General features: G+C 54.0%; 1 protein-coding gene across 3 annotated transcripts; it reads right to left on the reverse strand.

The window, feature by feature from the left end:
* Window positions 1–1,112: 1,112 nt before the first annotated feature.
* CAD (carbamoyl-phosphate synthetase 2, aspartate transcarbamylase, and dihydroorotase) lies at window positions 1,113–24,431 on the reverse strand. 3 transcript variants are annotated; one of them, XM_004765404.3, is made up of 45 exons: window positions 24,045–24,431; window positions 23,636–23,775; window positions 20,773–20,902; window positions 19,751–19,893; window positions 19,454–19,595; window positions 19,095–19,266; window positions 18,699–18,884; window positions 18,387–18,499; window positions 17,909–18,054; window positions 17,507–17,638; window positions 17,152–17,385; window positions 16,799–17,020; window positions 16,425–16,613; window positions 16,045–16,169; window positions 15,743–15,873; window positions 13,091–13,203; window positions 12,391–12,635; window positions 11,944–12,190; window positions 11,268–11,366; window positions 10,856–11,080; window positions 10,596–10,778; window positions 10,180–10,398; window positions 9,764–9,931; window positions 8,814–8,996; window positions 8,581–8,685; window positions 7,920–8,159; window positions 7,601–7,682; window positions 7,167–7,333; window positions 6,852–7,016; window positions 6,546–6,677; window positions 6,160–6,361; window positions 5,613–5,803; window positions 5,387–5,527; window positions 5,065–5,166; window positions 4,530–4,626; window positions 4,252–4,302; window positions 3,912–3,956; window positions 3,639–3,808; window positions 3,453–3,527; window positions 2,700–2,912; window positions 2,413–2,538; window positions 2,060–2,215; window positions 1,872–1,973; window positions 1,575–1,669; window positions 1,113–1,477 (listed from the first exon to the last, which is right to left on the reverse strand). In XM_004765404.3, exons 1-45 carry the CDS (start codon window positions 24,124–24,126, stop codon window positions 1,375–1,377), a joined length of 6,729 nt encoding a protein of 2,242 aa, XP_004765461.1. In that variant the 5' UTR covers window positions 24,127–24,431; the 3' UTR covers window positions 1,113–1,374. The 3 variants fall into 3 exon arrangements, with proteins under 3 accessions (XP_004765461.1, XP_004765462.1, XP_044929861.1); XM_004765405.3 differs by lacking the exon at window positions 4,252–4,302; XM_045073926.1 differs by lacking the exons at window positions 1,113–1,477; window positions 1,575–1,669; window positions 1,872–1,973; ... (5 more) ...; window positions 3,912–3,956; window positions 4,252–4,302 and adding an exon at window positions 4,364–4,398.
* Between the last annotated feature and the right edge of the window lie 74 nt (window positions 24,432–24,505).

Here is a 24,505-nt window from a genome sequence, read left to right on the forward strand (position 1 = left end):
TCGGTGCTGTTCTCTCTTCTGAAAACTGGCTCGCCGGACACCTCAGACTTGTACTCTGCTTGTCCAGACTGGTGTGGCTTTCCTCTCATCCTTGTTCTGGATGCCCCTTAAAGCCTGAAATGACGTTTTCCTTTTTGTTTTACTACAAAGATGGGTTTGAAGTCAAACGGTCCTGTATATGAACCTTAGCTAATGTGACTTTGGGTAAGCCACCCAGTGACTTTTCCGAGCCAGTGTCTGCATCTGTAAAATGGTTAGAAAGCGGATAGAATACGTGGAAGTTTGTGCTCACATTGTTCTTCAGAAAATGAGTTTCCTTCTTTCCCATCCCCACAGCTCTGTGCACAGAGCGGCTTCTTCCCGAACGACGCTGGTGGGGTCTGGACCGTCCTGAGCCGGCATGTGGCTGTCCAATCTGTAGAAGTGACCAGACGCCTTACCAGTAAGAGGCCTCAGATGATCTTGTTCATTCTTGTGCTCCCAGTACACATGGTGCTCTGTACTGGGGGCTTGGGGGTGGTAAGGAAAGTCTGCTGATCAAGACATTTCTTTAATGCTAATAAAGTTCACGGGACGGAATGGAATAGCTCACATACTTTGTATGATCCACGGGGACCCTGACCTGCAAAGACACACGAGCCACTCCACCCGTCTCCAATCCCAGGGTTGCCAAGCCAAGTGCTCTTCTAAAGTCCAGTGTCAGCCAGAGGCTCCCAGGGACAGTAGGTGGGAGGAGCTCCTAACAGTGATGGCCGCTGAACTCCAAGGCCAGGTTTTGAGGACACAGTGGCCCCCTCAACCACTGAAGGAAGAGGGGAGAAGAGTAAAGGGCCCCTGTCCCTCACATCAGGATTTTGAGTGCAAACTGAGGAAAGGCGGCTGCACAGGGATCAGGGCAGCGCAGGACCCAGAGAGCACCCACACAACAGCACCCCCCCCACCCCGGGCCTCAAAGAGCCCCGGCTCTGAATATGCAGCCAGGGCGAGAGCCTGCCCAGCAAGCAAGGCTGCTCTTGGATATGGGAAACTGTCCTCAATTTCCAGAAGAAAGCTGTGCCCGTGACACTTAGCATCCTATGCCGAAGCCGGGGTACGTGCAAGGAAGCAGGCCCTTACAAGCAGCTCAGCTGTTTATTTAGTCAGTAGAAAAATGACTTTACAGGTGTGCGGCGCGTAAAGGGAGATGGGGCCCCACCCCCACGCTAGAGCACTCCAGTGCAGTCCAGTGCCTGGCGCCTGGTCTGCAGGGGTGCCCGTGAGCACGTGAGCTATCTGGACGCCCCAGAGCATCTCCTAAGTGTGCTGCCCCCGTGGGGGGCACCGATTTCGTGCCCAGCAGCTGGGCCTGACAAGAAGGGTCTGAGGAGCCAAGTCCTAGAAGCGGCCCAGCACGGTGGCTAAGAGAGCCATGCGTATGTACATGCCGTTCTCGGCCTGGCGGAAGTAGGCTGCTCGGGGGTCCGAGTCCACCTCCACGCTGCAAGAGAAGGAAAAGGGTTGGCACACAGCCCACGGTGGCCCATTCGGGACCAGGCGCCCTCCCCCAGCCAGCCGCCATTCTGAAGCCGCGTCACCTTATCTCATTGACTCGGGGCATGGGGTGCATCACCACCATCTTCTTCTTGGCCCGTGTCATGATGTGGGGGGTGAGGATGAACTGGCCGAAGCACTGTGAGTGAGACAGGGGCCCTGTCAGCGCCTCAGGGCTGGGCTGGCCGTGCGGCCACGAGCCTGCGATACTCCAGGTCCCCTCCACTCCAGCCCTTAGTTCTCAGGACCGAGGGGCCCCGTCAAGCTCCCGGGGCCCTGCCTTCCCCACCACCAGTCTGGACGTGGCACAGCGCCGGGCCTCGCCCGACCGTGGCACTCACAGCTTCATACTCCTGGCTGGAGTCGAAGCGTTCTTTCTGGATTCGAGTCATGTAGAGCACGTCGGTGTCGGGCAGGGCTTCCTCAATGCTCTCGAACTCCTCCTGGAGGGCAAGGCCGAGCCAGAGTGAATGCAGCGCCGGGCTCTCGCTGCCCAGCCCGCGCGCCCCACGGCCTCCCGGGGCCTCACCTGCTTGGTGCCGCGGGCCGCCACAAAGGCCCGCACGTTGGCTGGCATGCGCAGGCTTGGGGGGGCCACGTAGCGCAGGCTGACGCGGTACTGGGTGAGCAGACAGGCCAGAGAGTGCACGGTGCGCCCATGCTTCAGGTCCCCCACCATCGTGATCTAGGGGGAGGGCTCTAATCACCAGGAGGGCCCCTGGACCGAGCACCAGCACCTCCGTTTTCCAGCTTTTGCTCTCAGGACCAGGACGGAGGCCTCCCTGCCGCAGCATGGCCTGGTGCAGAGAAGGTCCTTCCCACCAACAGACCCCGCTCCGGAGCTTCCCTAGGCGGGCCCCCAAGCCGTGCCACGACACTCACTGTCATGCCGTTGACAGTCCCAAGCTCCTCCCGGATGGTGAAGATGTCCAGCAGCGCCTGGGTGGGATGCTCTCCGACCCCATCTCCCGCGTTGATCACTGGCCTCCGGCAGTGCTTGGCTGCCAGCTGGGAACACGGGAACAAAGAAAGGAGAGCCTTGGCTTCTGCATCTCGGTGGCTCCCACTCCCGGCCGAGTCCCACTCCCTGTCTGGCCCAAGCAGAGCCTGACAGTCAAGTCCCTGGACCCATCCTACCCGACCCTGTCCCAGTGTGCAGAGTGCCTCACCTCCACCGCTCCGGGCTGCGGATGCCGAAGCACGACCACGTCAGCGTAGCAGCTCATGGTCTGCACAGAGTCGGCCAGGGACTCGCCCTTCTGGACCGAAGATGTGGCTTCCGAGAAGCTGAGCACAGCACCCCCCAGCCGGGCCATGGCTGCGGCAAAGGAGCTGCTGGTCCGCGTGCTCACCTCGTAGAACATGGAGGCCATCACCTTCCCCTGGCGGGAGTGCAATATTCAATGTAAACATGGCTGCTCATCATGGAGAAAGCACGGGCTGTGGCCTGCTTCCCCCACTGACACGGGAGGGGCCCTGAGAGAACCCCTCCCTGCAAACCTCCTCGTGACCTGTCCTGACCTTGACGTTCCCGTGAGTGTCATACTGAGCTAAAGGCTCCGCTTCCGAAAAAACCATTGCTAAGTATCTGAACGAGATACTCGTTGTCTGGGGGAGAAGGAAATACCTCAGTTCTATCCCATGAACCTGTCTGCATAGACCAAGTGACCAGATTAGTAGGCTCATACACTGGTGCTCAGGACCCTGTCAGTCAGCTAAGTACTGGTCAGAGGAGGGCAAATGTGGGGGTCTGGGGGTCTGGGGGCCTGGGGCAGCCAGAACTTCCAGAGCAGAGAAGGCTGAGTAACTCCTGGTGGAGGGTTTAGACTCACAGGAAGGGACCTATGGCAGGAGAGGGGGATCCTTCTAATCACCGCATAGCCCTGCTGACAGGGTCCTGGACCCACAGCCCTGACCCTGACCTTGAGTATGTCGAGGCTCCGCTCCTTCTGTACCATCATACGCAGCGTGTGTGCCACATTGAACAGGTGAGACATCTAAGAAAGACCTCCACGTCAGCTGGAAAGGCAATGGTCCCCAGAGGTCCTAGCCCCAACTTCCCAGAGTCTCAAAGCTCTGGATGTCCCCATCCTCCCTCCCCCAGGCACCTGATCCTTGGTGAACTGCTGGACAGACAGGATATGTTGACCCACTAATGAGTGCAGCAGGGGTGAGGTCTGGGGGTGCAGCAGGCCAGGGGTCCCCAGGTTCTGGGGTGACGCCTGTCTAGGTACTGGTGGTGGTGGGTAGCAGGTGCCATCAAGAGTTCCCATCAGCTCTGCAGTGAGGGACGGGGCAGAAGAGGGGGGTCAGAGGGCTCCTCCTATACAGGCCACTGAGACAGGTCCCCGAGGTGAGCGTGTGTTCCGGGGGCATCTCACCTGGCTCAGCTGCCTTCCGGGAGGACTTCTCCTTTGGCTCCTCAGCTACAAACAGGGCAACAGGACAGATGTAAGCCTGCAACTAGGGTTTGTGAAGATCCCCCATTTCCCCCGCACTCTGGACCACAGTGTCTGTGTTAAACCAACTCACACAACAGCAGCTGTAGCAGGTTAGGGGACAACAAGAAGGACCGGCAGCCCGTGGGACACACAAGTGACTCCCCACGGGGGCTGCTGTGTGTGAGCAGTGGTGCCCTCCCAGGGCCCTCCCAGGCGGCGGCGAAGGGATCCTAGGCAAGGGGCATGGCCAGGCTCACACCAACCAACAACCTGGATTTACCCCACGTTCTGCTGCCCCGTGGGATCCCAGCTCCCGGGCGGAGGAACACAGCTGCCCACAACAAGAAAGGGCCGTGAGAAGCTGCGGGGTGCCTACCTCATGCTGGGGAGACCGATTCAGGCAGGAGGGTGGGTAGAGCAAGTCAGACTAGCATGAAGGGACGGCCAAAGGGACAGGGTAAGTGTCCACCAGGGACACTGTGGGGAAGAGGAGCCTGTCCCTCCACATCTCTAAGTCCAGGTGGCCCCATCCTCCACATCACAGGACCTCCCTCTTACCTGGCAGACCTGGATCGGAGGCTCGGTGGATTCGGGGTGGCAGGTGGAAGCGGCCATCGGGAAGCCCTGGGACAGCCCGGCGGGGCCTCTCAGGTGTCTGGAGAGAGACAGGCGTTTTGCAAAGTACTGACCCAACTCCTCAAGTTCATTCCTCAAGGAAAGCCAAACCACTCACTGTCCACCGCGAGAATGGAATGGATCCCATTCTCCATCACCTCCCCTCAGATCCGTCTTTCTGCTATGCTGTGCTGGCCAGAAAGAGACAGACTAGCCTTTTAGAGGCGTGTGCTAGCCCCATGACAGGCCCCCAGATAAACCTCCTGCTGGGTTAATAAGAGGCTTATCTTTCCCCTAGGTAGGTAACCTCCTAAACAGAGAGTTGATTCCATCTTCTATAGTAAACAAAGAGGTAGGTGGTGGAAACCTTAAGTGTCGAGTACAGAGCCTTCTACCCCCGAACCACCCGTCAAAACACCTGTGTTGTTCGTCCTGTCCCTGGCTGCACCCCCCAACACACCCCCCAACCCCCAGATACCGTGGTTATCTCACTGGTGGCAGGGGCTGGAGGCGCGAGCTGGGGAACAGCCCCCTGAGGCCACTTGCGTACATCCTGTCCGTAGCCAGGGGGCACCAGGACCTGCGGACAGAAGGCAGCAGTGGGCGAATAAGCTGGGGGCAGAACTGGACTGAGACCCTAAAAGAATGGAAGCTGGCAAAAAGAAAAATCATCTCAGGGGACCTGTGCCCACCCCTGTCCACGGCAGCTCAGGGAGGTGGTGGCACCACAGAGAGGTGCTGGGCGGGAGGACAGTGGGACGAAGTCACTACTGAGGATGGGGCTCGGGCCATATGCGTACCTGCCCATCGATATAGGCCACCTCTCCTCGCAGGACCACACGGCGGACGGTGCCCTTCACCTTCTGCCCTTCGAAGGGCGTCCAGTGAGCCTTAGAGAAGGGCATGTGGCTGGGGATGGTCCACTCGTGCTCCAGATCCACCTGCCCAGAGTCACGGGTCAAGCGAGAGGCGCGCGCTGCAGAGCCCCCCACCCCCACCCCGCCCGCCGGGCCTGCGCGCCCGCACCTCCACGTAGGTGTCCTCCTGCGGGGGCAGGTGGAAGATGCGGCGGGGGTTGTGGTGCAGGCGCTGCAGCAGGTCGTCCAGACTGAGCCGGCCCTCGCTGACGGCCGTCAGCAGCAGGGGCAGCATGGTCTCCAGCCCCGGGAAGCCGGGGGGAGGCTGGGGCGCACACTTCTCCTCCAGTGTATGGGGGGCTGGGAGGGAAGAGAGCAGCACTGTCAGGCCCGACCACCTCCCCGTCTGGGGAGTCACACAGGCCACCGGGACGGCACTGCTGCCCTAGCCCCGACGCTTGTTTCTTCGGGTTGGTTATGTGGGAAACAAGTACACGGGCGGCTGCCACCCTGGGGGACCGCACCTTCCGCCCTCCTTCCCGTATTTACAAGTTTGCTCATTTGCTCATCTGTTCCTTCAGGGAGGATTTATGGAGCACCTGTCACAGCCCAGGTGCTCTGCTACACGGGTCAAGGCCCAGTCCTCGCGGAGCCTAGAGGCCCTGAGCTGGGGCCCGAGCCCTGCTGGGCAGCAAGTCTGCTGTGGGGCCTCTCACCATGGTCTGAGGCGAAGCAGTCGATGACAGCCATGTTCTCCCACAGGGCCTCCACGTCCTGGCGGGAGCCCAGCTCGGGCCGGACCTCCCCCTTCCCCGAGCCCAGGCGCTGCAGGTCATCGCGGCTCAGGAACAGATGGTGGGGGGCCACCTCACAGGTGACTGGCAGCCCCCGCACCTTGGCAGCTTTAATCAGTAGGATCTGGGTGGGGGGAGAGTGGGGAGATCCAGCGGAGGCCTCCCTCATGCCCTGCCCAGCAAGGTCTCTGCTTCCAAATTCCCCTCTAGGAAAGGGACAGGGCAGACAGGCCGAGTGGTGGCTCCACGCTCCCTGCACCCCCTGACCCCCAGCAGGAAGGGCCCCGGGACCTCCGGTGGTCTCTCACCTCCTCCTTCCGGGCCACGTGACATATGTGCACCGAGCGCTGGGTAAGCTGGGCCACCATGAGGACGGCGGCCACACTCTGCCGCTCCGCGTGGGCCACAATGGGGAGGTGGGAGGGCCACGTCTCAAAGTGCTGGGGACAGAAAGAATGTAGCAAGGAGTGTGCAGAGCCTTTCCTGGTCTGAGCTCATCAGAGCCCAGAGGCCTCCTAGAGCTCTAGACACTTTACTGCTGTTAGCTCACTCTGTGGGGTCCTCAAGCTGGGCGGCACCAGCTGGCTGCCTCCTCCCACGGGCCCACTCCCTACCTCCATCCACTGGGCCACACTGTCCAGCCGAAGCTCAGAAAAGGTCTCGTTGAGGTAGAGCTTCAGCCCAGCGGCAGACCCGGCTACAGCACCCAGGGTTCCTGCATTTTCTGACGAGGCTCCGAGAAATAAGGCAAAGTCACAGCGGGCGCCAGCCTCTGCCAGCTGGAGAGGGTACACAGGAGATAAGGCCTATTGGCATCCGTGCCAGCCTGGGCTAGGCCCCTAGGCTTCTGCGAGGGGCAGAGAGAAGAGGGATCCGGGAGGCAGGCAGGGACATCCGGGACACCAGGAAGCAGGAGTGCCAGGGCTCACCTTCTGGGCCAGGGCGAGGGCCGGGGCATCAATGATGGGGGGCCGGGTATTAGGCATGGCGCACACCATGGTGACGCCCCCAGCCAGGGCAGCAGCGGTGCCTGAGGCAAAGTCCTCCTTGTGCGTTCCCCCCGGCTCCCGCAGGTGCACATGGATGTCAATCAATCCTGGGAGAACACGGACATGACAAGATTAGATGGCAGTTCAGAGACCCGAAGGACATCAAACATGTGAACTGGGGTGGCAGGAAAAGCAACAGCAACTGATCCGAGCGAGAGGTGGCAAGCTTCCTCCATCAGCGGCACAGCGGGTCGTGGGAGCAAAGCGCTTCAGAGAGGGCTAAGCTGGCCCCCACGCTCTGTGCCGTCCAGACAGGGTCCGTACCGGCTGCTACCAGTGTGCAGAAGCCAGGTTCTGCCAAAAGATGCACTCACCAGGAAGCCGCACAAGCTTTTGGGAAGTCATACAGTCAACGTGCACCTTCAAAGGAGGGGCGGGCCCAATCTGACCCAGGGCCTGCAGGTGAAAACCGCAGTCAGCTCCGATCTCAGGGGATCCCGGGAGTTGTAGGTAGGGACTGGGTTTCCCCCATAAACCAGGTTCTACTCCCCCTCTCTACCCACCTTCTCTCTCTCTGCAGCTGCAAAGGCTGGTTATTGGCCTACTTCATACTGAGATCTCCCAACCCCTCACTTCTCCCTCCGGCCCCATTAACACTGACAGTTGCCCTCCCAGCACCCAGGCCCCAGTCACCTCCACAAACAGTTTGGTGCACTTGATATCAATGATGAGGGGCACGGAGAAGTCAGCGGCCAGGCGCCGGGTGCGGTAGCCCTTAGTGACAAAGGAAGAGAGACGCCGGCCCCCGGCCCCGCGCATTGACAGGTTAATCACGAGCTCGAAGTGATTCTCAGCCAGCTGCTCCAAGATGCTTCGCTGCGGCGGGCACTCCCCATCCACTGCCTCCTCAAAGTGCCAGTCCACAGCTGTTACCTGCAGCCCAGAGACAAGGTAAGGGCTAACCTGAGCCTGGCGGGAGTCAGAAAGGACAGCCTGAAGGGAGGGAGGCGGCCTAGGAACCCATGGGGAGACTGGGGACCCACAGGGTGGAGGCCGGGGCTGCTCTATTTGCTACTGGCAAAGTATGTTTCTTGACAGGAAAAACATCTACTCTAGGGTTACCAAGGCCCGTGTGGTATGAGCCCACACCTACAGGTACAGAAATAATATTCTGGAAGAAAATAGACCAAAAAGGTTAATAGGGCCAAAGAAACTGTAAGAAGCCTTTTTCCTTGCTTTTCTGCATATTCTATTTGCTCTACGTGGAATACACAGGACTTGTACAATGACAGAAAAAGCAGGGGAAAAGAGAGAATTCTCTGGTACGTGGGGTAGGCTGCGGGAGCTCCTGTACCTTGACACCATGCTCAGTGTAGAAATCGGCGGTGCCCAGACTGGCATAGAGGCTGTAGCCCAGGCTCTCTAGTAGCCGTACTGTCGGAAGCAGCTCACTTTTGTTCTGCACCAAGCAGAAGGAGGAAGAGGTTGCGGCTCTCCCATCTTCTACTTCAAGTCAGCCCAGGCCCAGAAAGCTAAGGCCATCTGCCCCAACCTCTCTGGGCAGTGCCCCCAGCCCAGGGTCTGTACCTTATAGCTGCCAATGGTCAGCAAGATGTTCTTCTTGGGGATCTTAAAGCCAGTGCTTAGCATGGCCTTGAGGTAGGCCTCGCAGCGGCTCTCCCCAAAGCCAGCCACCTCCCCAGTGCTGGTCATCTCCACGCCCAACACCACGTCGGCACCCGCCAGGCGTGAGAACGAGAACTGAGGGACCTGAGGGAGCAGAACGCAAGATGCCAAGGCAGAAGGGGCCCAACTCTCCTCACCAGGAGCGGCAGCCACGGCCCCTTCTCCTTGGCCTCATCCAAAAGGCAAGGTTAGCCTTCCCCACTGCTGCTCTGCCTGTCAGTCCCCTGCTTCCCAAACACACTCCAGCTCTTCCCTCAGTTTCCACTCTGCTGGTCCTTTCTTTCTTTTATTTTTTTAATTTTTAAATTTTTTTCTAATAAACATATAATGTATTTTTATCCCAGGGGTACAGGTCTGTGAATTGCCAGGTTTACACATTTCACAGCACTCACCATTCTGCTAGTCCTTTCTACAAGGCCTATTCCTTGGCCTGGGAACACTTCATCAATAAGCTCAGCAAATCAAACTTCCGGACTGTCCTTCAAGACCCAATTCAGATACCAACTCTCCTCCTAGGCCTTCCCAGGTCGCCCCTTTTGGAAGCGGCATCTCTTTTCTGAAAATTCCTCTGGCATCTTATTCTTATCTCTGCTATGTAGGTTATCATAGACTGTAACAGAAGCAGGTTTTCGGACCCAACTTCCCTTGCCTCCTGTCACTTGAATGTGAGCTCCTAAGGGACAGACACCACCCTATCACCCTTACGGCCCAGGGGTGCCGTGCCCACAACAGCTGCTCGGGTTTATGTGCGGACCGACCTACCATGGGTGCGGTCAATGACCACTCTCCCACTATGTGCCTCCTTGTTTCTGACTTCTGACTTCTAACCTCAAGGCTTTAATGCTCCATACCTTTACACCCACGACTCCGGTGCCGGTCATGAGCCCCACAGGTTCCACTTCTTCCCCCATGATGACCCGTGTGGCCAATGCTACTAGGTCCACACCTAGTGTCTTGGAGACGAAAGGGAAGGAGCGAGAGACACGCACGTTGCATTCGATGACTTTCAGCTGGTCGTCCTGGGGCAGAGAGGGGACGGATCAGGCCTGCTGCACGCTGGGCTTGCTGATGCTATTCCACTGACCTTGACTCTCCCCCTGACTTACCACTCTGTGGGGAACCAGTCTGGAATAACTAACTGTCACAAAGCCCTCCCTCCAGCCCCTGAGCCTACTCAGATAAAGGCAGAAGACAGTGAGCCTTGCTGGCCCTGCGGCTCCACAGAACGAGGGGGTGCTAGTCCCTTCCCTCAGTCCGCAATTACTACCTTGGCAATGAGCTGCAGATTGAAGGGTCCCGTGACCTGCAGCTCCTGGCCCACAGCATGCACGATGGCTTTAATCCGCTCTAGGGTTTTGGCAGTGATGTCCTGTGGTGGGGTCACCAGCGTGGCGTCACCCGAATGCACACCCGCATTCTCCACGTGCTCAGAGATGGCAATGGCTGCCACCACACCATCACGGGCCACAGCGTCCACGTCGATCTCCTAGTGGGGAGGCGAGGGCAAGGCAATATAGGGCAGTGGGCCATTTTCTTCTCCCACTTGCCTTAGGAGGCTCCCTTCCTTTAACAACCCTCCTTCCCGGTCCACCGTGACTACAAAGTGTTGCAGGACCAGAGACGGGAGTTTCCACCAAAGGCCGGGGAACCCACCCTTATAGACTTCTTTGTCTGTGGCCCTACCTTGGCCTCCTGGATGAACTTGGAGATGACCACAGGGTGCTCCTTGGAGACGGCTGCTGCGCTGCTCAGGAATCGTTCCAGGTCTCCGTCAGTGTAGGCCACGTTCATAGCAGCGCCGCTCAACACGTAGGAGGGGCGCACCACGCAGGGGTACCCCACTGTCTGGCAGAACTGGCGAGCAGACTAAGGGTACAGCTGGGTTGGTCACGCTCACCCCTGACCTCCTCCCGCTTCCAGCCCCCCACCAGGCCCCAGCCCACCTCTAGGTCACTGAGCTCCCTCCACTGAGGCTGGCTGATACCGATGGTGTCGAGGAGCCGGGAGAACTTGAAACGGTTCTCAGCTGAGTCGATGGCTTCAGGGGATGTGCCCAGGACTCGGCACTGCTGCCGATGCAACGCCATGGCCATGTTGTTGGGCAGCTGCCCGCCCATGGAGAGGATCACGCCTTCGGGGTTCTCTAGCTCATAGATGTCCATCACCACCTTGGTGTAAGAGGAGAAGCGAGTGGAGGCAGCCGGTGGTCAGGGATCTGGGCCTCCCTGGTCACTGCTCCTCACCCTCTACCCACTTCCCCTCACACCCCACAAGTTCCAAGGAATCTTGGGTCAGCCAGCCACTCCCATGTGACCCTGGCCCCGCAGGCTAATAAGCGGTCTTCATTCCTCTCACCTCAAAAGAGATCTCATCAAAGTACAGTCGGTCACACATGTCATAGTCTGTGCTGACAGTCTCTGGGTTGTAGTTCACCATGATGGTCTTATAGCCCATCTGTGACAGAGAGGGAAATGAGATTTAGCTAGGAAGTGGGAGGAAGAACAGAGAAAAACTAGGGCAAAACCCCCTTCTTCTTTTTTCTTTTTTTAAAGATTTTATTTATTTGACACAGAGATCAAGTAGGCAGAGAGGCAGGCGCGGGTGGGGGGGGGGCGGGAAGCAGGGTTCCTGCTAAGTGGAGGGAGAGTCTGATGCGGGGCTCAATCCCAGGACCCTGAGATCATGACCTGAGCCGAAGACAGAGGCTTAACCCACTGAGCCACCCAGGCGCCACAAAACCCCCTACTTCTAATGGCTGTGAGGGACACCTGCCTTGGGAGGGAAGCAGGGCCAGCACTGGAGGTATCAGAGAAGTATGCACGTGTTGGAGAAAAGACACATGCCCTACGAGGCCAAAGACGGCCTAAGGGGAGGGCTCCCTCTCATACCTAACCCCACTCCTCCCAAAGCCCTAAGACAGATGGAAGTGTAGCAGTTAACAGAAAGTGCCAGGGTCAAGTGTGGGCAGAAGGCGACTGCTGGACCTGAATGGAGCAGTAAAGGGAACAGTATGAAAGACTAGCTCTCGGACCTTTCGGAGCTGCCGAATGCAGCCCACGGCACACCAGTCAAACTCAACGCTGGAGCCGATCCGGTAGACGCCAGAGCCAAGGACCAGGACATGAGGCGTTCGGAAGGTGAGGTCATGGGTGGTGCCCCAGTAGGTCAGGTACAAATAGTTGGTCTGGGCTGGCCACTCGGCCGCAACCGTGTCGATCTGTTTCACCGCCGGGCAGATCCTCTGTTCCTGCCGCAGCTTGCGAATGGCCAGCTCTGTGCTGAAGGAGAAGAAGGGTCAGAAACAGAGCCCTGGGGGGTGCAGCAGGGTGGACTATGTAGACGAGTGAGGTCCTGGGGCAGGGAACGGAGAGGAAGACAGCCCAGGGACGAAGGTCAGAGGCCTCCAAAGCTCCGAGGGCCATGCACTAGTACAAAGGCCCCACATCCTCCGCCCCATGCCCTCACCACCACCTCTGACCTCAGAACGGCAAGGGCAATCTGCTTGTCCGAGAAGCCAAGGCGCTTGGCCTGCTGCAGCAGGTCTGGGGGCAGAGGCCGTCCACGATGCTGTTCTAGCAGCTGCGTGTGCGCCACAATCCGCTTCATCCCGTGCAGGAACCAGCGGTCAATGCGTGTGAGCTCGTACAGCCGATCCACCGAGTAGCCGGCCCACAGAGCTGCCGCCACCACGAAGATGCGCTTGTCGGTTGGCGTCTCCAGCTCCTAACGGGGAGGCAGACAGATGGATACGGCAGGACTGCGGAGAGGGACGTGTCCAAATGTTACACCTAACAGTCCCAATCCATTTGCAGCACCTCAGAAAGCCTGAAAGCAGCAGCGCCACTGTTTTAGGAGAGGAAGCTGCAGAAAAGGAACAAGAGCCAAAGCTCTGTGATGGCAAAAACCTGTAGGCAAATCTTGGCTCTGTCTCCTTCTGGCTGAGCAGCCAGCGTTATCAGCAAACTCCGCGAGCTCTCTAGGCCTGTCTCACTGTCCCTGGAAAGGAGCTTAAGAATACATCCTCATGTAACTATAGAAGGGATGAACCGTGAAATTCTCAGCCATGTGGAAACACGGCAACACAGTAGCGACTGCTGCTCTTAGCCCTAACAAGCCCATGGGCTGAGGGCAGAGGGGGTCCACTTCAGGGGTGCTGCCAGGGGAAGGGAACCACTTACCATATCACTGACCGGTTTTACCGTGTGATCAAAGCCCACACAGTTCTCATCTACCATCCGAAGAGCTTTCTGGAAGGCCTCCTCAAAAGAACGCCCAATGCCCATGACTTCACCTGGAGGAACAGGATGTAAGGACTGAGGGCCTGGAGGCAGGAGGTGCTGCTGCCCAGAATTTCCATGATTTAGTCAGGTCTCTTGGGACAAGTCCTACGGTGGTAATATGTACGGTGTCTCATTGTTGAGGAATCTTCCACGGAAGTTCCTTTCCTTAGCATTTTCATGACCTGTGTTTCTTAGTGACCCCGGAATCAAAATGTCTAAAATGGACATAGGGATACTGGGACATATCACAGTTTATCACAGTGACCCAACCCCCGACCGTTATCCACTTAACTTGCTTTATTCCAATGGTGATGACACTGTCTGAGATCTGTCTCATCCTTTCAAACTTCTCGACAGTCTGGATAACAGGAAGATGACCCACTACTTTTTGGATCCATCCAGATAATCACGTTTACAACACTTACTTTCAAGTATTTCTTCCTGGACTTTTTTTTCAAATAGGTTTTATATATGGTTATAGAACATGTACAATTTCTAACCTGCTTTTTCTCTCATAAGCTTGTTCCCACATTGCTGTGTGATCTTATTACCAAACGTTTAATTCCTTTATAATTTACCATAACTGAACTGCTCACTTCTGGAAGGACACCTAGCTCTGAAGTGTTTATCCTTCTAAGTGAGGCTGTGATGTCTTTAGGGCTTTGGATTATCTCCTTAGGATATATTTTCAGAAGTGCAGGGGCAATAGATAAGGCCCTTAATAAATATTACTCGCCTCACAGAAGCTTGGGTTTCCTAATACAGACTTAAGTCTAACCACCTTCTAAGAAATATGTAGAATTATTTTAAACAATCTTTGCTCATAAACGAAAATGTTACCTCATTTTAAATAAATTTGTATTTACTAATAAAAGGGAACTCCTGTCTCTACAAACCTTCCAGGTTTGCTTATTAATCTCCTCTTTCATTAAGTTTTTTAACGTCCTCTGACAATTTACCCTAGGGTCTTCAAGTATTTCTTAACAATGATATTTTTCTAATTACAATCCTAATTGTTTCTTTAAAAGAATTTTAAAACACTAAAATGCTAATAGTAGTATTAGGGAAGTGGATGATAAAGTGATTTTACTCAACTGCTTTGTAATATGCTTATATTATAAAAGTGTTGATTTGGGGAAAAAGAGAAACCCTCCACATTCATACGTGCATGTCTACGAAGACTCTGGAATCACTCACATATATACATATATACACATCTATCTCCAAATTAATCTGTGTGTGACATGATTATAGACGACTAGTCTTCTGTGGTTCAACTACTTTGCTAATCTCTCAATGTTCATATATCTTACTTAAATAATAAATGTTATAAAAAGTTACCAGGATCACATTCTAAGGACACTTCAACAGACATAAAACACTTAAAAGTCTCATCTGGGAATCAATCTTTTTCCTATTTTCAATCCACTTCTCTTTACCAACAACTTAATTATGGCTTCAATCCCATGTTTATTATAATTTTCATGTAACAGAAAATTCATCTCCAGAAGGAACAACTTGGCAGTCTTGTATGATTTCTAAAAATTCCAAAATAATATCTGAGCTTTCTTCGACTTGCCTGTTTAAAGGCTACTATTGCTCTTAATGGAAATTTGGAACATAATGAAATGCTCTTATCTTTAGCTGAAGCACTGTGGTATATGAAATGCTTGCTTTGGTTGAAATGTTTCAGAACAGTCTGGAGTGACTTAAAGGGACACCAAAGGGAAGCATGGTGACTCAATTCCAACACATTCGACCACTGCTTGGATGTTGACTATTACACCCAGTCGTTCGCTGCTACGTTTCCTCGTTTTTATGAAAAATTTCTCAGATGTCCTACTCTGATCTCAAACGTTGTGTTAAAGCAAAAACAAAAACAAAAACAACGTAGTGACCATGGCAGAAAGCACCTGGAGGAGGAGATGGGCGGACACCAGCTGCCACGGCAGTTCTCAGAACAGCAGGCCTCACTTCCCCGAAGCATCAGTACTCAAATTCGCATAGAGAACAAACTGTCACTGGTATTAAAAGCCTATGATGAGGCCGTGGGCAAAATGCAACGCAAGGCCGTGGGTAGAGTTTCACAAAGCCGCTCTCGCGGCCAACAGGAAACAAGAGTGTGACAGAGGTGCGTGTAACTAGCAACTGGATCTAGCTTTCCATTCTTGGCTCTACCCTCTCCTCAGCCACGTCACCTTCCTTCCGCGGGCACCTCAGTTTACTCATTTGTTAAGCAGGAGAGAGGAGCTAGTCTGATGGCTAACACACCCTCCCAGAGATTCTGACATGCCCGCCATCCGGGGAGCAGAGGTGGCATGTATTTTCTGGCACAGAATTCCAGATGCCTCCGAGTTCCATTCTTGACGAGGACTATCAAGTTTGAAACGTCCCTGTGAGCTCTCAGAAACCATGTTCTCAAGCTGCTGCTAACACTGGATCTGAAAGGCTATGCCAGGGAACTAACTCTATGACATTCTAGATTCTTAGGGATGCTGGGACGCCAAAGGGTGACCTGAGGAAGGGTTTCCTGGGGTATGTCTCTCTCACCAACGCTCTTCATGCAGCTCCCGATCTTTGTGCTGACGCGGAGGAACTTGCTGAGGTCCCACCGAGGGATCTTGACCACACAGTAATCCAGGCTGGGTTCAAAGGCTGCTGTTCCCCCTGTCACGGAGTTCCTGGGAGCCACCAGGTGAAGGTGCCAGGACAGAGCGGGAGATGTAAACAGTGAGCTGCCCGAAAGCTTGCTCTGTCCGCACACATTCAGACCAATGTCCTTTCCATAATCCCTGTCCCATGAATGTTTTCTTCAGCTCCCCTCCCCGTCTGATCTTTCCCCACCCTCGTACCTGAGCTCCGGCAGAGGGATGCCCAAAGCTAGTTTGGCTGCCACATAGGCCAGTGGATAGCCCGTGGCCTTACTGGCCAGGGCAGAGCTGCGAGACAGCCTGGCATTTACTTCGATGATGTAATACTGCAAAAAGAGAGAGAGAGAGAGAGAGAGTCACCAGATAACTGGCCCAGAAGGCCTACCTAAGAGAGCTATCAGGAAGGCCAGAAAACAAAGCCCTCTCTGAAGGGAGAGATAGCAAAACCACCACCCCCAACCCAGTCCAACCCTATCAGGCAATCCTGACTTCTACTCCAAGGTCTGCAGGGTCAAAAGTCCTCAAAATTATGGACGGGGGTCTACCAGCTAGAACATCACCTCCAGGGCCCAGAGTCTCACCTGCTCAGACTCGGGATTCAAGGCGTACTGCACATTGCATTCCCCAACAATTCCAAGGTGCTGGGTCACCTTGATGGCTGTCTGCCGTAGTAGCTGGTATTCCCGGTCATTCAGCGTCTGGCTTGGAGCCACCACAATGGACTCACCAGTATGGATGCCCAGTGGGTCCAAATTCTCCATGTTACACACCTGTAAAAGAAGGTCCCATGGAAGGTCTCAAGAGAGACAGGAGACTGGGTCCCACGGCCTGTTGCTTCTGGTGAGAGCCCACTGTGGGTCTCAGGGACACTGAATCCTCACAGATCTGAGCGGCTGGCACTGCTCCTACCAGACCTCAGACTGCCTGACAGTACCCCCACCCCACCGTTACTCACCGTGACACAGTTGCCATAGGCGTCTCTCACCACCTCGTACTCAATCTCCTTCCATCCCTTCAGGGACTTATCGACCAGCACTTGGCTTGTATGGGCAAAAGCTGGGGCCACAAGGGCAAACAGCTCCTCCCTGTTGGAGGCAAAGCCAGAGCCCAGGCCACCGAGGGCAAAGGCAGCGCGCACCAGCACGGGATACCCCAGCCGCTCGGCGGCAGCCTGGGCCTGTAAAGAGCGGAAGAGATAAACAAACAGATCAGGCCTTGACTGCTGGCTGCACAGAGGGTGCCTGGCCCCAGAGAAAATAAGAAACAAGGACAATGACATCTTCCACCGTCCTACAGCCAGCCTCGAACCTGTTCGAGAGAATTTGCCGCCTCACTGGGGGCCACGTGCTCGCCAATCTCTGCCATCCTGGAGGCAAAGGCACGCCGGTCTTCCGTCAGTTCAATGGTCTCCACGGGTGTGCCCAGGACACGGACCCCATACCGAGCTAACACTCCGGCCTTTGTCAGCTCCACGCCACAGTTCAGAGCTGTCTGGCCCCCAAAAGTCAGTAAGATGCCATCTGGGCGCTCATTACGGATCACCTGAAGGAGAGGAATAATAAGCATTAGGACCTTGGGGGTCCAGAGGAGAGGAGCAAAGGAGTTTAGGACCCAAAAAGACCACAGGATCCCCCTACCCAGACCAGCCTTACCCCAGTCATACCTGCGTTACGTAGTGAGGTGTTATGGGAAGGAAATAGACCTTGTCAGCCAGCCCCTGGGAAGTCTGCACTGTGGCGATGTTGGGGTTGATCAGCAAAGTCTGGATGTTTTCTTCCTTCAGGGCCTTAATCGCCTAGAGGGACAAAAATGGCCTATCAGCCGTGCCCGCAAAAACAAGACTATCAACGGTCTTAGACCCCCAGCGTGTCTCTTCTTCTCTCCCTCCCTGTGCTCTCAGTCCCTAATAACCAATTCCTTTTCCTCAGCACCTCACCTTTCCACACGTTCCCCAAATCTCCTGGTTCATTCCCTCCCTACAACCAACGTTCACGCCTCAGCCCTCTCAAGACTACCTGTTCCTGAGGGTCACACACCCAGAGGGACAGGGACGGACACACTTTACCTGAGAGCCTGAGTAGTCAAACTCTCCAGCTTGGCCAATGGAGAGGCCCCCAGAGCCCAGGATCAGAACCTTCCGTGGTGGTGGAAGCCCAGAGCTTGGGCTGGGAATTCCAGGTGGACAGAGGCGCTCAACCAGCCGCTCTCGAACTGTGGAGGCCAAGAAAGTCATAGAACGTTCGAGCTGAATGAGAGCTGAGAGAGCATCTACATCAACCCCCTCACTTTACAGCAGAATTCAGAGTAAGTCATCCCTCTAATGAGTAGCAGAGGCAGGACAAGAACCTAGGACTCAAGACCCTGGAGCTCGTTTTCCCGGAAGAGGCATAAATAACCGTCGTGGCTTGGCTGCTTTCCCACCTCATCCCCTTCACCTACCAAGCACATCTCCCTTTCCTGCGGGCATGTCCATCTTATTATGCCCGTCCCAGAGCCAACCCTGTTCTTCGTTCTCCACAACCTGGATCTACTCAGGTGCTTACCTGTCTGGCCCCCAGGGTTCCCGGCTGTGGCTTCTTTCACAGTTTCCAGAAAGATATCAAAAAGTAACTCCATGTCTGAAGGACCAGCTTGGTGCTCTGGGTGAAACTGAACACTGTCGAAGAGAGAACATGTGTCGAAGAGATGGGGTCATGGAACCCGCCATCATCCCTGGCTTGGAATTGGCAGTCTCGGGGGCAGGTAACAGGAGAGATGATGGGGCCCACTGCTGTGCTTTACTTTTTTCTCTTCCAGACCCTGGGGCTTCCACGCTGTAGAGAGTCAGTCACCCTGATGGAATCGCCCAGACTCACCTGAAGAACGGCAGGCTGTCGTGTACGATGCCTTCATTGGAACGATCGTTGGCGTTGGTAAAGAGAGGAAGCCAGCCTGCTGGCAGTGAGTCTGTTTCCACAGCAAAGCCGTGGTTCTGGGATGTCAGAAAGCAGCGCCCAGACCCCACCAGCAGGCATGGCTGATTATGGCCTCGGTTCCCATATCTGGAGATGGAAGCACACTGAGTCACTGGTCCCTTTCAACACCCCCCCCACCCTTCACCACTCTACCGAACCCAGCTTCTGTTGCACTCAGCACCCTCAACCGACCCCTGCTCCTGTTTCAACACTAACCAACACCAACTCTATTCCCATCCCCAGACTCCCCACCACTCACGTCAGTAGTGCGGGCCTTCCTCTCCCCACAAGTCCCACCTCATCTTGTATGTCTTGGCCCCAATGGCTAAGGCCAACAGCTGGTGTCCCAGACAGATCCCGAAGACAGGTCGGGGATTAGGCTCAGATAAGACACGGCTCAGTGTGGATACCACACTGGGATAGGAGGCGGGGTCACCAGGGCCATTACTCAGGAAGACACCCTCATACTCTGGAGGGGGCAGAAAAGATGATGTCAAAACCAGTCGTCGAACCAGAGACACACTCGCAGCCCTTACCATCAGAGCAAAAGCCCTGATCTCTGTCTCCTTCCCTGCAACTTAGAGCAACTAGACCAAGGGACAGATCTTCCCCCCATGCTGCCTGCCTGAAGCCCTGTACACACCCCAGCTACTCACCCCGGTTGTCTAAGGCATGGTCCCACGGTACCACCGTGACCTCAGCACCACGCTGACAGAGACATCGGATCTGATTATACTTGAGGCCACAATCCAAAGCAAGGATCCGAGGGGTGCCCCCTGCATTGAACACCCGTGGAGCCTGAGGAAAAAAGGGCAACAGTTGGCAGCTGCGATCAGTAAGGACACACAACACACACGAACCCCTGCCTGAGGCCTCAGCTCATCTGCCCTCAAATGATCACCCCAGTTATAATAACTGTAGTGATAATAAAACTACCCACTCTACCTCGGTACCTTAATTGAGACCTCTGGCACCAGGGGGCGGGCATTCGGGTCCAAGAAAGGCAGTGCTGAAGGCTCTGTCCCATCCTGGACCAGCTTCCCCAGCAGAGACCCTTGCTCTCGCAACTTCTTAGTCAGCTCCCGAGTATCCACTCCTGTCAAAAGAGCGCACTCTGAGAGATCACACTCCCTCAACTCAGTCATGCGTGAGGTCAGACTTTCAGAAGCACTGCATTCCAGAACCCTGAGTCACACACAGCTGCTCTAGGGGCATCAAGATCCTGGGCCATCCTGATGGAAGTACACTACCATGAAGTGTTCTTGCTAAAAATATCACATCTGAATTGAACCACAACTTCTAGATTTGTTTACAGAAAATAATACTGGGACACAACGAATAAGCTAAACAAAACTACAGGAGCGTAATCAACAAAACGCGGATTGTGGGATGCTCGAAAGGAAGATGCACTTATTTTTGTCAAATAAGTTTGTTGATCAAAGGGACATATCAACCGAATGTAATACAGAGATCTTACTGAGATCTAGATTCAAAGAAGCAGTAAAAATAATTTCAGTAAGAAATTATAAATGTTGCCTGGATTTTTGATATTAAGCAATTACTGTTACTTTTTTTAAAGACACAATAATGTTATTGTGGTTTTGTTTTAAAAAGGATTCCTGATGGCTTTTTTCACAGACACTGCATTATCTGTGGATGAGATGATACAATGTTTGAGATCCGCTTCGAAAAAATGAGGGGGTTCTAGTTGTAGTGGTGAAATAAATTTAGTCCTGAGTTAATGACCACAGAGGCTGGGGGTTCATTTTATTATTTCCTCCTTTTGTATGTTTGAAATTTTCCATTGGAGCAAGAGCTCAGTTCCTTCTCCAACCCCCAAACTCCAATGTAAACCTTCCAAATCTGATACATTCTATCACAACCTTGGACTCAAGGCCCAAAGGTGTGTAAGACATCTCTTCTTTCCATGCAGGCACCTGGGCTCTGCCCAGAAATGATCACACTTGCGCCATACCTTGCAGGCCAGGTATCCCGTGCTGCTGCAGCCACTGGTGTAGGGTGCGGGTAGCACTCCAGTGGCTGGGCGTGGGGCAGCACTCTCCCACCACCAGTCCTGCCACATGGATCCCCGAGGATTCAAACCACTGTCAACCGAAGTAAGAGACTGTGAGGAGCCCAGGCCACATATCTTCCTATCTTCTTTTCCCATCGTACAACAGGGGCCCTACACTTCAGCCACGCTGAAAGGATTGGTCAGTCCCTTAACACACCAAGCAACTCATGCTTTTTTCTTTCCCCATATGAAACACTGAACACCAGGCCCCCATTAATAACGGAGAATGAGCTTTTCCTTTCCTTCCCTTTCTTTTATCCAAAACAGAGATTACAAATCCCACTTCTGTGCAGATACCCAGGGCAGCCTGTGCCTCCTTAGAGTTCACCTAGACTCATTTTACTTCTTGCTATTTACATTGTATATAAATGTGTTTCTGGATCTCCCTACCACAGGAACTATGAAGGCCTCAGGAACAAGGAGTCTGACACATAGCAGTCAACAAACATTTACTGAGTGCTCACGTAGTGCCAGGCATTGTAAGAGACGTTGGGGGAGGAGAAGTGAGTGTGCAAAAAGACAAGGTCCGGTCTTCACCATGTTAGTTTGCTACTTAAGGAGCCTGAAAATTGGGGCACCTGGGTGGCTCAGTCGGTTAAGCCTCTGCCTTTGGCTCAGGTCATGATCTCAGGGTCCTGGGATAGAGCCCCGCATTGGGCTCTCTGCTCAGCGGGAAGCCTGCTTTCCCCTCTCTCTCTGCCTACTGCTCTGCCTACTTGTGACTTCTTTCTCTGTCAAATAAATAAATTAAAAAAAAAAGAAGCCTGAAAATTAACAAAGCAACAAACAAGTAAATAAGATTATAATTACAGAGTATGCAAAAAACAGAATGTAAGATAGATGCAAATGCTTTATTTTATTTTTTTTTAAAGATTTATTTATTTATTTGACAGAGAGAGATTACAAGTAGGCAGAGAGGCAGGCAGAGAGAGAGAGGAGGAAGCAGGCTCCCTGCTGAGCAAATGCTTTATTAAATAAAAAATTCGGGCGCCTGGGTGGCTCAGTGGGTTAAGCTGCTGCCTTCGGCTCAGGTCATGATCTCAGGGTCCTGGGATTGAGTCCCACACAGGGCTCTCTGCTCAGCAGGGAGCCTGTTTCCCTTCCTCTCTCTGCCTGCCTCTCTGCCTACTTGTGATCTCTCTCTCTGTCAAATAAATAAATAAAATCTTTAAAAATAAATAAATAAATAAATAAATAATTCAAGGTAGGACAGTAAGCATGATTATGCCCCTCCCCCCTTAGTAGGGGATTATCATTTTTTAAAAAGTTAACGCAAATTCGCTACCCAGTATATAAGCATTTAATAACTAAATAGAGAACTGGGTCAACTATTTGGGAGGGGATGGCATACTGAAGTCACATATGTTTAGTGACAGAAGGTTTAAAAGACGATGGCTGTTGAGTGTTCCTCAGGCATCTGCAGGATAGTGTGGCAGAACCCTCCACGGGTAGACTCATCTGTATACGAACGGGTGCCCTCATAGCACATGTGCCACAGAAGCATCCATGGGGGACTTTCACCCTGGTCCTGTTAGTTGTCTCGGTTTTGCAGATTTGTAAATGCTTATTTTGTCAGTGGGTCTACAGCTGACAAAGCTGAAGACGGACCATATGTTAACCACCACACTGCATTATAAACAAGAAAGTAGTCTATTTACAGATTGATGATGAGGAATGGCCCCTTCCAGGACCTAGCGTTCCTCTCCTAAGAGGGTGAATTAAAGAATTAAAGGCTCACTAAGCGGGGAAAACCAGGACAAAATGCACTTCAAGGAATACTGCACCTAGGCTGGGGTGGTTTCCACTAGTAATTTGTCAATTTTTTTCATTAGTTGAACTCTTGGTGCAACTTAGTTTCCAAATTCCAGAGAACAGGTAGAACCTCACTGTGGGAGGAGACTGTTTTCTTATCTAGAGATAAGAACTACTACTGAAAAGTGGCAAAAATGAGTCAAGGTCAGGAAAATAAGTTTAAAAAGAGTATCAGCGGGGTGCCTGGGTGGCTCAATCTGTTGGACATCTATCTTCGGCTCAGGTCATGATCCTAGGGTCCTGGGATGGAACCCCATGTCTGGTACCCTGCTCCTGGGAAATCTGCTTCTCCCTCACCCTCTGCCTGCTGCTCCCCTGGCTCGTGCTATCAAATAAATAAAATCTTAAAAAAGAAAAGAAAAGAATTATCAGCCTGACTGTGTGGTAGATGAACTGGGACCCACTCCCACTGGGAAGGGTGTGACCCTAGCTTCCAGTTCCTTTCCCACTATGTAATCTTTTTTTTTTTTTTTAAAGATTTTATTTATTTATTTGAAAGGGAAAGACAGTGGAGAGGGAACACAAGCAAGGGGAGTGGGAGAGGGAGAAGCAGGCCTCCTGCTGAGCAGGTAGCCCAATGCAGGGCTAGATTCCAGGATGCCGGATCATGACCTAAGCTGAAGGCAGCTGCTTAATGCCTGGGCTACCCAGGTGCCCCTCTTACCCACTATGTAGTCTTAAAGCATTGCCCCCATCACACCACTCTGCTGCTAAAAAATCTTCACCAGTTCCTTACCAAAGCCCAGACTCTCTGGCTTGGCATCCAGCGAGCATTCTGTGCCTCTCCAGATACTTCAAGCCCTGGGTAGGATTTGTCTTATCACTTCAAGTGTGTGTGTGTATCTTTGTTCTCTCCAGGATGCCCAACTTAATGTCAATGTCTTCACTTGACTAATAGTTAACGATCATTGGTTTGAAACGGAAAGTAGAGAAAGCATTTGGGTGTGGCTACCTTACTGAGACCGAACTCATCCACTTCATCTGCGGGGATGCCATAGTTGCCGATCAGAGGATATGTCAGCACTAAGATCTGTGCTTTGTAGGAAGGGTCAGTGAGGGCCTCGGGGTAGCCGACCATGCCGGTTTGAAACACTGCAAGAAAAAGGCAGGGCTGGGGCTCGGGCAGGGCTGGGGCTCGGGCAGGACATCCTTCACAACACTGCCCTGCGCGATGACAATGCCCCAGCGGTGGCTGCCTTGACCTTGAGGGATGAAAGGGGCTGGGATGGGGACAGGGGCACCAAATAGGGGTGGGAGGAGGGTATGCAGGCGGGAAAATGGCGGGTTTGGGCAGGGCAAGCTGGGCAGAGAGGGGCAGCAGAGAGTGGGATGAGGTCGGCAACCGGCTCGAGCTTGCTTACCCACTTCCCCGGCAGTCGACACAGTGGCCCCAAAGGGCTGGCCCCGCAGGACCGACCCATCCTCCAACATCAGGGCCGCCATGGGAACGGAGCTCAGAGGCGGGGGCGAGCACAGAGAAGCGGCAAGCGCAGCAAGCCCCAGCCGGTGCTAGAACCACGTGAGGTCGGCGCGCCAGGAGTCGGTCCACGTGGCTAACCGCGCCGGTGGCTGGAGCGCGGGCCGCGGAAGGCGCAGGAGCTCCAGGCGCGCTGGGCGGAGGCGGACTGCGGCGGCGCGAGCTGCCGGCAGCGTGAGGGGCGGGGCCCAGCACGCAAGGGGCGGGGCCAAGCTAGCAACAGCGCGTCGGGCGTCTCCTCTACTCTCCCTCCCCACCAACTCCGCCCCACTGCAAAGTCCTGGGAAAACTAGAAAAGAAAACCTGACTATCCAAAAGCGCTCTCTCCCACTTTAACCAAAGAAT

This window comes from Mustela putorius, unplaced genomic scaffold (assembly GCF_011764305.1).
Source record: "Mustela putorius furo isolate JIRA1106 unplaced genomic scaffold, ASM1176430v1.1 tig00537293_pilon_pilon_pilon, whole genome shotgun sequence".
NCBI lineage: Eukaryota > Metazoa > Chordata > Mammalia > Carnivora > Mustelidae > Mustela > Mustela putorius.